At 37.6% G+C, this 17,785-nt stretch overlaps 1 protein-coding gene across 3 annotated transcripts in view; it reads right to left on the reverse strand.

Annotated features, from left to right (window-relative positions):
- Positions 1-17,785, reverse strand: part of LOC101161061 (netrin-1) — a 61,249-nt gene that overhangs the window by 23,588 nt on the left and 19,876 nt on the right. For all 3 annotated transcript variants that reach the window (XM_004071822.3, XM_011478551.2, XM_020705473.1), the window contains exon 3: positions 10,901-11,089. In XM_004071822.3, coding sequence (XP_004071870.1) covers positions 10,901-11,089 — 189 coding nt within the window. The remainder of the gene's footprint in view (positions 1-10,900; positions 11,090-17,785) is intronic.

A 17,785-nucleotide genomic window follows, 5' to 3' on the forward strand; every position in this document is an offset into this window, starting at 1 on the left:
TGGTTGAAACAGAAAAACACTTCCTTCTGACAAGGAAGCATATTATTGGGTTTGACTAATATTTAAAAGTACACCCAAACCTAAGTAGAAGACAAACATTTGCAAACGGACCAAAAAAGGATGTTTTGTGAACAGTGCTGTAAGAAAGTGTTTACCACACTCAGATGTTGTCCTTTTTACAGGAAAAAAAGCTGTTTTCAAAAAGAGAACTTTTCTCCCCCTAATATAATAAAACTACTAAAACCTGTCTGGTAATATTGGAAAAATATCTAATTTCTTTCTTGTTCAAAACTATTGCCCTTCCTGATGCTGCATTCACACTGGACGCGATTCCCGCGTTGGGGGGGTCAATATACAGACGCAATCTGAATTCCTTAAAAAAGGAAAAAATAAAGTAAGCCTGTTACAAGTCTGAGTTGTCACAGAAAATAGAAAAAACGATTTATGAAACGATTGCTTTTCATCCCAAGACCTTACTACTAACATACCTGAAAACTTTGCAGTTTACAATTCTCTCAAGATATTTCGTACTACCCTACACAAAAATCTTTACCTTAGTCTTGAAAAAGGGCTACAAAGTTACTCAAAGTAAGATTTTTGAGGTTCCAAAGAAACACAATAATTATATCGGTTACACCTTTCATGGTCTTGCTGTTTTGCAGATTTTTTTTGTGTTTTTTATTTTTATTTTTCCGGCACACTTTCTTTTGAATCCTGATTGGCTGTGGACTAGGGGTGTGCCAAAATATCGATATGGTTATATATCGCGATATTTAGTCCCGTGATTGATTCTCGATGCGTCTTCATCAAGTATCGACCTTTTTATTTTACGTTTGAAGACCCTCTAAATCGTTATATTAACCATCCTTTGGTCAGACGAGTCTTCGGAGAGGTCAATAGAGGGCGCTCGTTGCGAGATTGGCTGTTGTGGGCGGACGAAGAAGAATACATATTAAAACAAAGATGGCGGTGGGGAGAAAAAAGGATAATAGCGAGAGCAGCAAGTTAAAAGACCCGCCTGCCGCTTTGACGCTGCATCACCCAGAGTTGTGTGAGAAAGCCGTGGCTGTTGCTGGCCTGAAACCGACACAGTCCGGCATGTGTACCTTTTTCCAGGCGAAGCTACCACCGTCTTCTGCGAGAGCAAAGGCAACAACAAACGGGATTGCTAACTGTGGCTCCGTCCCTGCAGCGACGTGGAGAATGAGGGATTTCCGTTTTTATCGAATGCATTATGGCCACGATTTGACATTCCTTCTCAGAAATACTGAAACAATGATCTCTGCACTTATACGCCCAGACCAGAGCCATGGTTGAGATGGAAACAGCAGAAAGAGTGGCATCCCTTCCCTTAGACCCCCCTTCTCCTTAAATCAGAGGTAGACGAGCGGCGTCTTGACGCTAAAAAGCCTGTTGTTCTCAAGAAAAACATGAACATATAAACATACATAACATGCAGCTTTTCCCCAAACGTTTTGTTCACAAACTGTTTACTTTTAGATGCACTTTAAGTTCATGTATTTTATCCCTGGTGATTTAGTTTGAAAGCATTTGATGCCTTAAATAACTTAAAGGAAAGATCCTAGCTACTTGATTTTATTTTTCTGGGAGATTTTTATTTACACCACATTTGCACCAAATGGTGTCATTTCTTTTTAAAAAAGACACTATAATTTGTTCACAGAATTAATATCTGATTTACAGCTAATTTTTTTAAATAATGCGATGGCTATGGCTTTGTTTTTCAAAAGTTAATACCAATGTGCCTGGCAACTACTTAACTGAATATGTGCTCATGGGAGGATGCAAGTCCAGACCGCTCCCTGTGACATGTGGTATCCCGCAGGGGTCAGTTCTCGGCTCTATTCTCTTCATAATTTACATGCTTCCCCTTGGACGTGTCATCAGTACACATGGGTTGTCCTTCCATTGTTATGCTGATGACACACAGATCTACCTAAAAACTGCTCCAAACTCCACTGCAGCTCCATCCCATCTCACTGCATGCCTTGAAGAGATAAAGGCATGGATGATCAGCAATTTCCTACAGTTAAACAGCAGCAAAACAGACAACTCCTTTGTTGGCACCCCCCAGCAGACAAATTCCTCCTCAATATCCCAGTTCACTTTCGACAGTCAGATCATCACTGTTTCCTCTTCAGTCACCAACCTAGGAGTACAGTTCGACCCTCAGTTAAACTTTAACAACCACATAAAGGATCTATACAAGACCTCATCCTACCACCTGCGAAACATCTCCAAACTCCGGCCCCTTCTATCACTTCCCGATGCAGAAACACTTGTCCATGCCTTTATCTCCTCAAGGCTGGACTGCTGCAACTCCCTTTTTTCTGGCATTCCCAGCAAAAATATAAAAAACCTTCAGTACATTAAAAACAGTGCAGCCAGAAACCTAAAAGGAGTCAGGAAATATGATCACATCACCCTCATCCTGAAATTGCTACACTGGCTTCCTGTTTCATCCCGGATTGAATGCAAACTTCTCATCATCACCTACAAATGCACGGCCGGTCAGGCACCACCATACCTCCAGGAACTCCTCATTCCCCAAAAACATACCCATACCCTCCGTTCATCAGACAGCTTCCTTCTTCAGGTCCCCCCCACCAGGCTCCTCACGATGGGGGACAGAGCATTTTGTTCTGCTGCACCAAGGCTTTGGAACTCCCTTCCTGTTCATCTCAGAGCATCACAGACCCTGGACTCTAATTTCTATTTTTAAAAAAACCTGCATATAAAGTTTTTATTTTTTGCTTGTTAAGTGCTACTTTTATAGTTTTTATAGTTTTAAGGTAGTTTTGCAGTGAAATGTGCACTTTTCTTTTTTTCAAATTGAATTTTTCATTTATTTCTTGTAGCACTGTGAGGTTTCATTTAATGAAAAGTGCATTTAAATAAAATCTATTCGCATTATTATTACTTGGTTTATTCATTTTTTATCCTGTTTACAACAATTCTTTACTAAATAATGGCACTGCTTTTTATGTTCACTATTGTTTAAACCGAATTTTACAGATATTTCCAAATGAAAATTGTCATTGTTTGTCAAAGACAGAGTATCACTGATTTCAGCAATGTTAGACAAAAGTCTGTTATTCATTACACCAAATAGGACACAAGTTGTTTATTATCATTATTTAAAAAAAATAAAAAATAAATGGGGAAATGTTTTCCAAAAAACAGTTTTTCAAGTTCTTCTTTCTTAAAGTTTGATATATTTTGAGCTGTTAGAGACGATATATATCAATTATCACATTATCGCCATATCGTGATAGTATCGTTATCATGAGCAATGTATCGCAAATCGTATTGTATCGTGAGGTACCCAGTGATTCCCAGCCCTATGGACTATTGTCAATTAATCTACTCCATGATGTATTTGCTGTACACAATACGTTCAGTTTGCCAAACCCTAAGAAATCTTCAATTATTATGAGGTCTTTGTTTTCATCCTAAAATATTGGACTTAGTATTCTATGCAGCTTAGAACTTTAAGTTTTAACTAGAGAGAAAAGTGTGACAATGTTCAAACCTGTCAGAGAAGAGTGTGTAGTGAGGAGTTTAAAAGCCCTAAAACGTCTAATCTTACTTTGCGAACTTCATCTATCGCAGGTTAGAACGTAACTCTCACGAAAAAACGAGGGAATACTGTGATCAGATATTTGTGAGTTGATTTCAGAAATGGCATCACCAGAAAATACAGGTCTCCATTTCTCTGTTCATTGTCCTTTTTATTTCAAAGGACCTGTGCTCATTAAAACTTGTGTTTTAAACTTGCCTTTACTTTTCACAAATTCCATAGATTTGTTGTTGGTAAATGCTATGATTGACATCACAGCATTAGCTCTGCTAATGTTGTGTCGACACATTGCTGCCATCCTCTGTACTCTGCCAGAAAGAAAGCGTTTTGTTTTTAAATCGCAATTTTTTTTTAAATATCTTACCTAAAAGCTGTAGGAGGACGTACACATTTTTGAAGTAGTTGTTTCTTTCCCAATTTACTAAAGTGCAATTTTATGTTAATCCTTAATATTCCTTAACAAAGAATAATTATATTTAAAAAACTTTGCAACTTTTTTTTTTGTGCTCGAGCAACTGTAAAACTTAAATAAAATAGCAGCATACTTGGTCAGTTTATACTGAAATGATTAACATTATAATCAAATTAACTGTTTACTGAAATCATGAATGAATGTTTTCTGAAGATCATCAATCATTTCTAGGCACTGGATTTTGTTACTTGAAGAGAATCTATCTGATCAGAACCGGATTTAAAAACACTGTTAAACTATCAAATGAATGAACTCAGTAGGGGTGGGATTATATAAGCTTGCCTCTTCCCACTCCTTTTCAAGCAATAAATCAAACTCTACTTATACCTCAGTTAATTATCACTGTATTTAATTAAGCATATATGATTTCAGTGACATTTTTGTTTTGTTTTCTGTCTTTTTAATCTATGAATTTCATCATTTCTGTAATGAGTTTGATATATATGTGTAAATTCTTTATTGCTTTGACTACAATGCTTGAAATAAATCAATAAAATCAAATCAATACAATCAGAAAAGCAACGCTTAACGCAAAAAAAGTTGGCACATTTTAAAAATTGTTTACATTTTTTATAGGAAAAAAAAATGATTTCAGTATAGTATAGTTGTTTTCTTAAGGCTGTAGGTCAGCTAGCCTCAGTTCAGTTTTTTTATTTTGTTAATACAAATATTTAATCTAAACAAATTTTTCTCTAAACTCAACACGACCCGACTCAAATTTCTCCGTTCATGCTTTAGCTTGGCTGTTCCACCCCGTCTTTCTCATAAACGTGAGCTATTTGCAGTTACCCTGTGTGAGAGTAGAAACTGTAAAGATGAGCATGTTGGGATGGCTTCCAAAGGAGATGAAAGAGTAATAAAGTTTAGTCTTATGAACATTTTTGATAACTCATTACATTTCATTTAGTTAAATACAATGAAATATGTGAACACATAATTAAATGACACAACATCAGATGAGCTCATATTCCACCGGAAGAACTTGAAAACTCAATTTCTTTAAACCCACAGATGATAAAATTCACACACATGCCTGCACACTTTAATCTGTTGAGAGACTTCGTCGCCCATGTCAGCATCAACGTCATGTTGCGGCCCATCTGATTGATTAGACTGATGATGTTTATGTTTGAGCCACTAAACTTGATTAGTGGAGACAAGTGAACTTGTTCAAAGTGAGACCTTTAGGCCAAAGTTGCTGTGATTTTAAATAAATTTGCAGAAATTACTTCTACTGCATCATTGCAAAAGAAGGACTGATTACCTTTTTATAATTTAGAGCATTAACCCTTACATTGACGTGTTATTCCTACCATGACAAAGGTGGATTAAGGTGGAAAGAGTTCATGTAATCCATGGACACCAGTTAAGATCACAAATCATTGAAGAAAACGGGTTCAGCGCACTGTCTAGTGGGTCTAGATGACCCAACTCCCAATGTCAAAGTGCCTAGGATAGCACAAGGGTAACCCAGACTGGTCTGCTTTTCTTCTTCATGCTTTTTCTTTCATCCTGGTTGGCCAATATTACCTCCTAGTGGGCGCCATTTGGCACTGCACCATTTGTCCTGACAGTTTGGTTTGCTTCTGTGTGAAAGCAAACCAAATCAGAAGATGTACAAAGTTTTGTATCATTTGTCCATTTCAACACAGTCAGGACTATCCTGGTGTGAAGTCAGCCTTAATTCAAGAAACTGAGAGATCCGTGCTTCTTTTCTGGAGTTTAAAATGTCTTCGTATGAAGTGAAACAGTTGTATTCTGATTGTATTCTTTCAGGATGAATACATATCATATTTTGATTTCATTGAAGTCTCAGTAAAGGGAAACTTTCTTCTCATTCCTAAAAGTTTTCTTTCAACAAATCTTTTATCACGGCAGTGGGAGGGCTTGCTGCATGGTTCCTGGGGGGTTTGGGGGCTGCAGAACAGTGAACTGTATACTAGTGTCATCTTAATGTGAACAGATCCAAGCAGAAAAAACTGTTAAATGAGAGAGGCATGCTCTGCGGCTGTCTTAGAGCCATGTTTACTCTGTGCTTGATGACGGGTGAAGTTGTTAATCCAAGAAATAAAGAACAAGGAATTCCACTTTCCCTCTTGAGATGTATAGACTCCAAGGAGAAGTCTATCCACCTTAGAAAAAAGGAGAAGGAAAGTTCCTCAAACTTCAGCAAGATTTTTTAGGGGACATTTTTATTGAGGTGTGTAGTGCTGAGCAGCAGTGGGGGCTAAAGAATGGGGAATAAAAGCAGACTTCCTTTTTGGCCGCGCTGTATTTCCTTTCCAACAGCAGACGGAGATGGTTGACTGGTTCAAACAATAAATACAGAGGCTTTTAACAGATGTCACATCAGCCCATTTTTGTCACCTGAGGAGAACGGCTGCAATCAGGCTATTTGGATTTGATCCCAGAGCAATGAGCTGCAAAGGTGGAACGGTGGGAGGAAATGTTTGGGTTACCATTCCAGCAGTTTGGAAAGACTCTGCAGGGATGTAAGGCCGCTCCTACACCGAAGTGAGGAACCCCAGTTAAATCAACCTGTGCTGAAGAACCGTTTATCATGATTACGCTCCTGTAGTGCGTGGATTATACCATCCTGACCCTGCCTCTGAGTTGATTTGTGTAGCATGGATCCAGTCAAACATTTCCTGATGTTTCAGGATTATTAAGAGCACCAACACAAAAAAAAACCCTAAGACTTCATGTCCACAAGCAGAAGGGTTTTTTTCAGCTTTATCTAAAAACTCACAACTGCGCCCATGATGTTGAAACACAATTTTCTTTTCATTGTTGGGTTCAAAATAGATTTTTCCTTCAATTCAGAAAGAACCAAAGCCAACTGATAGAGAACTTAGCAGATCTATCTCTACATTGTTTTGTGTAAGCAGGGCAGGAATGCATGTAAAAAGATATCAGATTTCTTGGCAATTAAGTAAAAAAAAATGAATATTACATGTTAACAAATGTATAAAGACATAACAATATAAATATATATATATATATATTTTGGAGAATTTCAAAACAACGCATGAAAATGTACTTTATTAGTTGGTGGAGCCGTCTTAAGCTAAAAAATAAATAAAAATCATGTTTGATGTTATCAGAGTGTCACATTTTGCTCCATTCTTCTTTGGTCTCGCCTGACCAGAGGACAATGTTCCAAGAGTTTGTTCAGATAAGAAAAAGAGAGCTGACTTGGTCTTTTTTGAGAGTGTTTTTGTTCCTAGGGGTTATGTTCAGTCGGTTAGTCTTTAACTGTTGGGTCTGTTGTGAAGGAGATGGTAGAAGCGTTCTACCATGATTCTGTTAGAGCTTTGGATGGTCTCACTTTGTAATTGAATCAGTAAATTCAAAAGGGGACAAAGTCCACAATTTTTCAAAATAGAGATATTACAAGTTCAATGGTCTTCAAAGTAAAAGCTATCTGATTATGTACAAAAGCCTCCCACGTCCATTGTACTGTATTGACCATGCTTGACATTTAAAATGCATTAAGTGCAAGAGGGGCCAAATTCCTGGACTTGGGCCTCTCTTGCATGGGTTTTGCTTTATCCCATAGATGGCAGCACTAGTTATCCAAATTGGCAGCACCCCAGTTTAATTCAAGAAGGGCCCAAGTCCAGAGACTTTAGTTTGCAATCCTCTGAAATGATGAACGTGAGGTGCTTCATATTATAGCATTTGTAAGCTATGAACTGGTGTTAAATCTGGGTAAAGTATTAATTATTTGGTGTAGCCTCCCTTTAAGCTATGCAATTAAAATCATTTCCTGGAAAAACAAACTTCTTGGACTTGGGCTCTTATTGAATTCACCGATTCAATTAACTTATCACTGGAATGATTAAAAGATCCAATCGTTGCAGATGTCTTCTTACTCGTCATTGTGTTAACATTTGACTGAATTATCTTGAGATTTTTACTTTTCTTAAGATCGGATCAAATTTTATTGGTCAGTAAATCAGGAGCTCATGACTGGATGGAACTGGTGAACAGCAGACTCAAGGACAATTTCCTCCACCAGGCCATAAGGAAACTCACCCCCCCCCCCACTCCGTGCTACAAACTCGCATCGAAAACTTTCACACCTGTTCAGAACATCATCTTCACCAAAGACTGCCATCACAGACTCATCTACCTACTGTTCTTAGCACTGTTGTCACTTTAAACTGTCACTTTAACCATCTCATTGCTCTTTTGCACTGTTTAGATTCCTGTTCTTCTTATTATTATTACTGTCATTTTATCTTTTTTATTTTATTTATTATTTTATAAGCTGCTTGCACTGTGGGGCGAGAGGAAAGCAATTTCATCTGTGCTGTATGTCTTGTGTATGCAGCATATTTGACAATAAAGTTGACTTTGGTTGTAACCAATCAATGTATTCTGATGTAGTTTTATTTAAATACAGTTTATAATATTCTAGTCTGACATGTTATAAAAAGTCACACAGCTAAATGCTGCATTTTGTTTATGTCGTATTTCTTTTTGTACCAGGATCCTCTGCCTCATGGTTTTTTTTTTTTTTTACTTTGGCTCTACTCTACAGACAGAATACTTAAAGATAAAATAATCCCTGTTTTACGGCAGTATTTTTGGAATCTTTGCTTCTAAAATGTGACATTTGTTGCTTCTATTATCTGTGTTGCAGATACAGAGGGTTCAAAGTGGCAAAATATTTGTAAAAATCTACCATGAAACAATGATTTTTATGTAAAATGAATAACTTTACTTTACTTTAATGTTTTTTCAATGAAAGTAGGTTTAAAATATATGATTTTTTTTAATTGAACACATAAAAACTTAAATGGACTAAAACTATTTAATAAATATTATAAAGAACTTTTAATTGCTTTTTTTACAAAGTCAACAACTATTTAGATATTTGTAAACATATTAGAATTGTTGGGTTATCATGAAATAATTCAAATTAAAACATTTAAAAAATCAAGTTCTTTGACCTGAATTCAGTTCTTCAAAAATATGTTGGTCTCCTTTATAAAAGACATGGTTGAGTAGCTTTCATCTATCTGCTTCTTCTTGAATTTGTTTTCCAACTCAGCAAAAGGGTAAAATATTGTGAAATGTAAAACTGATGCAGTAGTGGAATGTAATTGATGCTGCCTATGACTCAGATATGAACAAACCAAACTCAATCCATCCAAATTCAAACTGTTTCTGTTACTGTGAGAAATTGTTACAAGTTATAAAGGTCTGCAACAGAAAAATAATGAAATGATTAAAAATATGGTATAAATCTTTAGTTCGAATCATTTAAATTTGCCTTAATTTCCTTATTTTCAGAATTAGTTTTTTAAATGAATTATAAATAATTATTCCGCCTGGTTCATTCACTGGCAAGTAAAAAAAAAATCACTTCAAAAAATTTAGAATAGAAATTCTTTTTGGTTTTTTTTTTTTTTTCTATCAGTTTGTCTGTTATGAACAGTTTTTCAGCAAAGATGTTTTATGCCATTAATCTTTTTTTAAAATATTTGCAAACTTGGATTGCAGCAATACTCCTGCTTTAATAGCACGCATGTTCGGAGGTGGGAACTAGATATGAGACTTGAGTTGTATTTCATTTGTTGTGTGAGGATTGTGCCATTTGGTTTGTTTTCTTAGTAAAGTTCTGTTTTCTGCTACTCTGTCACAGTTTCGCATGGTCTCATTAGATAATTAACCAGAGCTGTTTTTATTTCATTTAATCATCATAATTAAGTGACTGGTTTTTCAGTTCAGCTTATTTCACCCAATGTTCATGGAGTTTGTCATTTTAAAGTTTATATTTTAATTGTTGAAGTTTCTGCCATTAGTTCAGTCTCCCTCATTTTGGGTCTGAGACCTGGGACTTCCCTCCAGACTAGACCGGAAGGACTTGAAACTCAGGTTTGGGACTTGTTAACAATGTGAATTTCTATATTATTTTTCAGAACATCACAGTCTGGTCAAACAAAAAAAATTCTTTATATTTTTGCTTTTGTGTCATTTGTTTGAACGCAGAATTGTGTCAATTAAAAAAAATGGTATTGTGTATCAGTACATGACATTCCCTGGAGTCATTAATTTTTCATTTGGCAATCTGATGGATGAGTTTGGGTTTAGAGGTGGCCAGGAGAACGGTACATTGTAGACTGTGCCAAGTGTGAAATTTGGTGGAGGAGGAATTATGGTGTGGGCTTATTTTCAGGACTTGGACTTACTTGGCCCCTTAGTTCCATTGAAAGGAGCTCTGAATGTTCCAGGATACCAAAACATTTAGGACAATTCCATGCTCCTAACCTTGTGGAAACAGTTTTGAGCAGGCCCCTTCCTCTTCCAACATGACTGTGCAGCAGAGCACAAAGCAAGGTCCGTGAAAAGAACACGACTGGCCTGTACAAAGTCCTGACCTGAAATACAGTGCTGCTAACACCTTTGGGAGGGATTAGAGCAGAGACGGAGAGCCAGATCTTCTCCACCAACATCAGCGTGTGACCTCACCAATGCACTTTTGGAAGAATGGTCAAAAATCTCTAGAAAGACACTCTTCAACCTTGTGGACAGCCTTCCCAGGAGAGTAGAGCTGTGATAGCTGCAAAAGGTGGACCGACATCGTATTGAACTCTAGAGGTTAGGAATGGTATGGCACTTCAGTTAGTATGTGAGTCAAAGCAGGGGAACCAATACTTTTGGTTACAGTGTATCTGATGAGGCTACTGTGAATGCAGCTATTCTAGGTAATAGCGGAGAAAGATGTCAATGTCTTGTTTTTCATAAAAAGAAAACATTTAATTTTAAAATTACTGTCTGCAGATGTAATCATATGTAACTTTTGCTTCCTCTGTTACCTTTACAAGCTCTGCGATGAGAAATGGGCTTGCTCATGTCCCTGAAGTAGCCCTCCTTGCAGTAGTGGCAGTGACGTCCCGCTGTGTTGTGGCGGCAGTTGAGACAGACCCCACCACTCCGGCGGCCTGACAGCTTGTACAGCTCCATGTTGAATCGGCAGCGGCGAGCGTGCAGGTTACAGTGGCAGGCTGCAGAGAAAGAAGGCATTACTGCAGGTTTGTAACACAATTCAGACCAGCTTAGTTTGGCTTAGCTTTCTTTTGTTTTGTTCTATCAGAAGGTTTTGTCCCTGTTGGTTATCTGAACTTGACCAGCATTTTCTTTAGTCCTCTGTTATAAAATCCTGATGTTGTTGACATTTAGCTTCAACTTGATTCAAGATCTTTTTATTTTTTGAAAATTGACACCTACAAAACAACTTAATGTCTTTTATTTTTGGTCATAACAGAAAATCTTCCGGCATTAACCATCAATACAGAACAATTTACCAAAGTACTTCTTTTTTTTTAGAAAATACATCCTCAAGGTATTTTTCCAATGCTTCTATAGGCAAATTTATAAGCTTATTATACAAAAATATGAAAAAAAAAAGGTGCCCTGCGACAGATTGGTGACCTGTCCAGGGTGTACACCGCCTTCGCCCAATAGCTGGGCCAGGATCAGGCGACCCAGTGACCCCGAAAGGGATACAGCATAACACAGCAGTGTTTGGCAGCTGTCAAGGGCTTATCTCCCACACTTCCTTCACTGAGGCTGATCCAACACCCCACCAAGTGTTGAAGAATCCCTCAAGCGTGATCTGTCCCCCTTTTTCACTCCTAGTATTTGCTGCTTTCTTATCCTAGATGTTATCTCCACTTAGGGGAAGTGTGAAGAAAAATGCTACGAATGCTGTAAAGAATAATGTTAATGCTAATCTTCTCAAACATTTTAATGAAGCATTTAATGAACCCTTGACCTAATCTGCTTTTTAAAAGTTCAATGGGAATAGAGGAAAACTGCAGTGACAAAAATCAACAGACTTGTCTTATCTTTTCTGGTTTTCACTTGACGACATTGTTTTTTCTGTGTGTGAGAGCATCAGGAGATTAATAAATGCTATCTAAACAGCTGTCCCCAGGATTCTCTAGTAGGAGCTGCAGTGTCTCATCCACACATTCGCACTCTGCTCACACGGCCGCCGCAGAGCTCCTGTTTCAGAACCTCAAGCCCAGATAAGCTTAAATGCTGGACAATACAACACCCTCGACTCTCAGACGATCAACAATAAGATTTACATTTAATAAAAACTGAGGATGCTTCTTTTGGTCCAATATTTTAAAAGAAGAAGCTGTGGTGATAGAAAGGAGTATTTAAAGTAGCTCCAAAGAAGCAAGGTGTCAGTTCTGTGTCTGCTTTTATTTGGTTTCAAGGGCCCTCTTTAAGCAGTGCAGCTCCAATCTATTTATGTTCAAGGGTCATCTATCAGGGATTGTATAGGAGATGCTTCTCTCTGGGTGTGTGGCTGATGAACATCCCACACAGCAAGGGGGAAGTCCATATTTATGAGCATGCTCAGTGCAGCACAATCTAACATCTGTGATCCTTGAGGAGAATTGAGTGAGTTATTAGGCTTTAAGAAGTGGAATACATTTATTCTTGATGAGTTTAGATACATTTCATCCTGCACTGGTGTCAGGAGCAGATTCTTCTGATCTCCATTGCAGCCCAATCAAACACTGGTCAAAATGAAAAATGTATTAAGCCTGGTTCAGTTTATTCTATTCTGAATATAATAGACTGTGCAGAAAAGAATGTACATTAAGCAGGAAGAAAAGCAAAAAAAAAGCCAAAATTGTGAGCATTAGAAGTAGACAAAACAAGATCCGCAGAAGTGCAAACCAAGAAAAGGTTGGAAAATTTGTCAGCAGGTCTACATACTGTATGTCCATGTTTTGTGGCTTCATGAATAGGTCAACTAACAGAAAACATTTTCAATGTAAATTCCGATCCAGTTGGCTATATTTCCGTTTGCTTCCTTTGTTACCGCTGGTTTGTGGGAATACTGCACCCCCAAAACAACCAGGTCTTCAGAATGTACTGATTCCAACCCTTTTTGGGTTATAAAGATTTTCACTCCTCAAGAAACCCCTCAGGTTGGTTTTGATCTCAAATAAAAAAATAAAAAGAGGAGAGTTGTTGGAAAATGCTCCTAGAACTTTTGTCAGGGATCTCACTTCTAATAACTAAAAGTTGTAGAAGCAGTAAGTTGGACAGATTTACATTACTGCCTGTGTAAAATGCCACCTACTGGTTATTCAATGCCTTTTCTTTAGCAACATTTTTTTGTTGTGTTTTTTAAATGTGCTTTATACTGGAAATCTATTGGGTTAGTATTATTCAGCTGTAGTGGATTCCTATGTTTTAGTTTTTACAAAGCGTACACAATGCTTACATAAAAGCTGTGTGGGTGATGTGATATTAGGGTTCATTACTACATTACCATCTCAAAGAGTCGTTTTATCTTTCCTTTTTTCTAAAATAAAGGATAAACACTTTGCGTTTCAACCCTGAATAACTTGAATTGGGGTGGAGTTTAAGTGCAGCTTCGAAACTGCACTTCAGTGTAAAGCCTGCATATGCTTCTCTGCTGTAGGAAAGAAAGTGAAAACCAAGTGGAACAGCCTAAAAGCTCTTGTTGGTGCCTTTTTAACATTGGTCTTGATTATTAGACATCAGGATGTGATTTTCTTTAAAGCATGTGTTCAGCTTTGCAGCCCTGCAGGAATACTTTTCTTTACAGGCCTGGCTTAACATTTTGTTTCCAAGCAACCATTAAAATCTATTGTAAAATATCAAGTTTTTTGAGTCACAATGTACAATAATTTGTGCATACATCATAAAAAACAATATAATAAATTCAGAGAATGCAAAGGCTTGCTCAAGCCCCACCCCATTGACAAATGTCTTATCCCACTAAAAGATGTAAAACTGAAACCATGTTGGACTCAGTTCTGCAGAAACATGAAAAGCAAACCTCTGTGATCCATCACCCTGAGTTGCCCGCTGGCCCGCTTCCACCACAGGCACGTTTCCCACATTAAATATTTCAATCACCGCAGCAGCTGGGACTCTTGTGCTGGTTAAGACAACAACAAAGGGCTTCAGTAACAAACTCACTGAAAAATTCCATGTTTTACTAGCTTCCAAGCAGCTTTTGAATAATTTAGCAAAATGTTAAATCATAACAAGACAAAACGAAAATATCCATAAAGAGTGCATGAAATATTTGAAATACAGCTTGGCAAGTTGTCTAATTAGTGGTTTATAGCAGCACATGTTTGAGGTAAGAGGATGTTTCCTTTAGTCCCCCCCCCCCCCCCCCCCCCCATGAGATTAGAAGAGTTGATGCTAGAGCTTTCTGGCATTTGCGTCTCATATTTACATTAATAATGACTTGTTCTGTGGTTTCATTAGACAGGGATAAGCAGCTGCAAGTCTCAAGGATTTGCAGATTTTCATTTCTGACAAAACAGGACAGCTATTCATCCTCTCCACATGGTAACATTTCTTTAAAGCAAAGAAAGTGTATTTTCTGTCCGACAACTTCTCTTATTGTACTGTACATAAATATTAAACGATTTTAAGGTCTCCTAAAGGACCGTTTTATGAAGTAAATGTGATCAGTTAAACACAATTGTTAGAGTTGCTTTTTTTGTACTAGTTAAGGTTGCTTTTTTCCACACAGTAACCTTTAAACTAATAGATACGAATGCTGGCAAAACAATAAAAACTGGACTACTGGTACTTGGAAACAGTGACGTGCCTAAAACATACATACATTAAAAAGGAACGTTTTGCGCTTATGTGTAGTGGAAACACAGCCACTGTTGAAATTTCCTCTCTAGGAAGCTTTACGTCAGTGTGAGAGGATGCTGAACTTTTGTCTTGGCCACATGGACCCAGAGGAAGGTTAAGGTTAGAATTATGGTTAGGGTCAATGCACCAAATGGTTCCTGAGTGCGGCTGTATCTGCAGCTCACTGCTCCCCCAAGGGATGGATCAAATGCGGAGAACATATTTCACACATAGGTGCGTGACAACCAATGGAACTTTAACCTCGAATTTAACTTTAAAGACGTGAGGCAACAAAAGCATTCAGCCTTGGACGCACTTAAAATATGTGCGGGCAATTCCGCAGTGTGCATCTTGGCTGCACAACTTATGTCAGGCCAACATGAATTTCCATCGTTTTTTGTGCTGGTCGCACGTAAATATGTGCGAATAACCATTTATTATAAAAAAAGAAAAAAGAGAAACTGACACACAAAAATAAATAAATAACAAAGGGCAATAGGGCACTTTTTTAATAGGAGGCAAAAAGGGCAGGTGCTCAAGCACCCCCCAGAGCCCCATGAGTGCACGTGCCTGCTTGGTGCAGCCACTTCGTCCTTCAAACTTCCTCTGAAAAGCCTTGCACCATCATCTAACCATAACTATTAGTTATGGTATTCCTATTTAGTTTCTCTTGATAACTAAGTTTAAGACTGACTTTTCCTGCTCAGCAGTTGATTTGAGTTTGCTTTAGATTATGTCTTATTTTAATCTTCATTCCTTCTGTTTTCTAAAGTTTTTTTTAAATCATTTTTTTCCCACTGGCTAGCTCATTAATTTTCAAGCTGTGTTTTGTCAGACTGACAGGTCTTCCGGCTTTTTATCTTAGTATTCATCTATGTTCTCAATATATTTGTCATTTTTATCATTAAAGTCTTTTTGTTGTGCACATGGTTGGTCATATCCCTTAACTCCTGCGTTTATATTCTATAAAAATATAAAAATAGTTTGAAAAAATTTAACCACAGAATGGAAATCTGATTTAGCCATCACTTTTTACAGAGCCTATATTCCAAAGCATCCATGGAAGCTCAGGTTAGCCTTTTTACACAGGAGCACACTGTTTTTGCATAATAGCATAATCAAATCCTGGTGGACGCGTACATGCCTTCTGCCTGACGGTGTCCCTTGTCTTTCCCTTCTTAAATGCAGTCCTTTATCATGGGAATAAGCGTGTCCCCTGACTTGCAGCATGCACTGATGTCACGGGGGGCGTTCCTTTTCTTTACGAGCGCAGCTCTGTGATCTGTGGTGAGGATCAATTAGCCGAGCAATCAGCCCGCCCTGCGCTTTTGTGCGAACAACTCCTCGTAAACAGTTTGGTTGCCTGGAGCATGCGGAATTCTTTGGCTCCGCAAAAGCAGCCACCCAAGCCAGGCTGCATGAGGGTTGAGGAGCTCTTCTTCACAGGAACACACGTATGAAATTCGAGAGGACACCCGCCAATGCACCATCAACCAGGGTAACTTGATGCAGATCCTCAGATGGAGGATCTGTGATAAGTTGACATGTTTACTTGTTCAAAACAGTTTCATTAATTTTTTTCCTTTTAAAAAAGCAAATAATAATGACCAAATAAATCCTCCACTGTTGTGTAATCAGTAATATAAAGTGTTTGCTCACATAGGTGTTGCCATTAACAACATCTTATTAAACAATGATGATCATCATGGTCAGCATGTAATCTATTACTCTATTTGTCCTATTGTAGTGCTGTTGGTGGGAGCTGTTATAAGGTGGGAAACTGATTGTAACAAGCCTATCTGGAGTCTTTGTTTTAGTTTCCATCAAACATCTGTCTTTTTTCAGGAATGTTGTTTAATGCCAAAGGGTTCAGAACAGCAAAAGATGGGAGACGGCATGTTTTATTTTGGTTTTCTATGTTTTTATGTTGCTTTTCCATGTCTGTTATTGGCGCTTCACTCTCACCTAACCCTCCCACCATCAGGTCATGTGGTAAAGAGGAAATTTGGCCGGACTTAACCACCAAAGATGATGGATTTGTGAGGAAACATCTTTGCTGGCACTGGTTTGGGAAATACTTGCTTTTTGAGCGTCCAAACTCTGTCTGCTTTCAAATGTGCTTCTTACAGTACTAGTTAAAGCAATAAACTTGTAAATTCTTGTTAGTTTTTGTGTATTTCTTAAACATTTTCTGTCAGGAACAGAGCTGCCAGATTATAGGAGGTGAAACCCAGTGGGGTGGAGTGGCATTTCCTTCCTCCGTCAACTTTTTTTTCCTTATGTTTATAGGAGAACTGGTTAAAAATACTGCAGTTATTGACCTTGATTACCTAAATCTGATAACTTTTAATGTTTTAAAGGAAGATTGGTAATGTGACATAAATTAAAATGATTCTGCAGCCTGGCTAATGGTTTAAGCTTCTTTTTTTTGTTGTTGTACCATTTGATCTTTGTAATTTATTTGTTCAACTTTAATCTTTTAAGTGACTTTCTTTAAATCTGTAGTATTGTCCTGACCTTTTTGGCCCAAACTAGACTTTTTTTCCGGTGGTCGGCTATTTAGCTGTTGTGAAAGCTCTCCCACTAAACAAAGGGCTCAGTTCCAACGCAAGTGAATCTTGATGCAGATCAGCACAGTGTAATTGAAAATGGACTCTTCAGCAAAAATGCAGCAGTGAAATAAGTGAGTAGTTATCCAAACTTTTACAAAAAAAGGGAAGATTTGGCAAAGACACAGCTATCCAACACATTTTTGGTAATGTGTCATAACATCAATCAGAACAAGCCCTGACAAAATTACTCTGTTTTTTATATTCAAAGTCCATGTGTAATGAAAAACAGATTACAGAGAACAAACTAGAACTGAAGATGTTTCCTTGTAGTTTGAGTATTTTTAAAAATATATATATAATATTGGCAAAAATTTTAGTATTTCAAAGTGTATTAACAGTAAAATAATAGCAAAAATTATTTTATTTGGAAGAGCGGAGCCAGTTTAGCTCGTGCTGGTTTGCGGCGCCTTCCATCCGTGAAACCTGAGTTCGACT

The sequence above is a fragment of the Oryzias latipes genome, chromosome 8 (genome assembly GCF_002234675.1).
Source record: "Oryzias latipes chromosome 8, ASM223467v1".
NCBI classification, from domain to species: Eukaryota; Metazoa; Chordata; class Actinopteri; order Beloniformes; family Adrianichthyidae; genus Oryzias; species Oryzias latipes.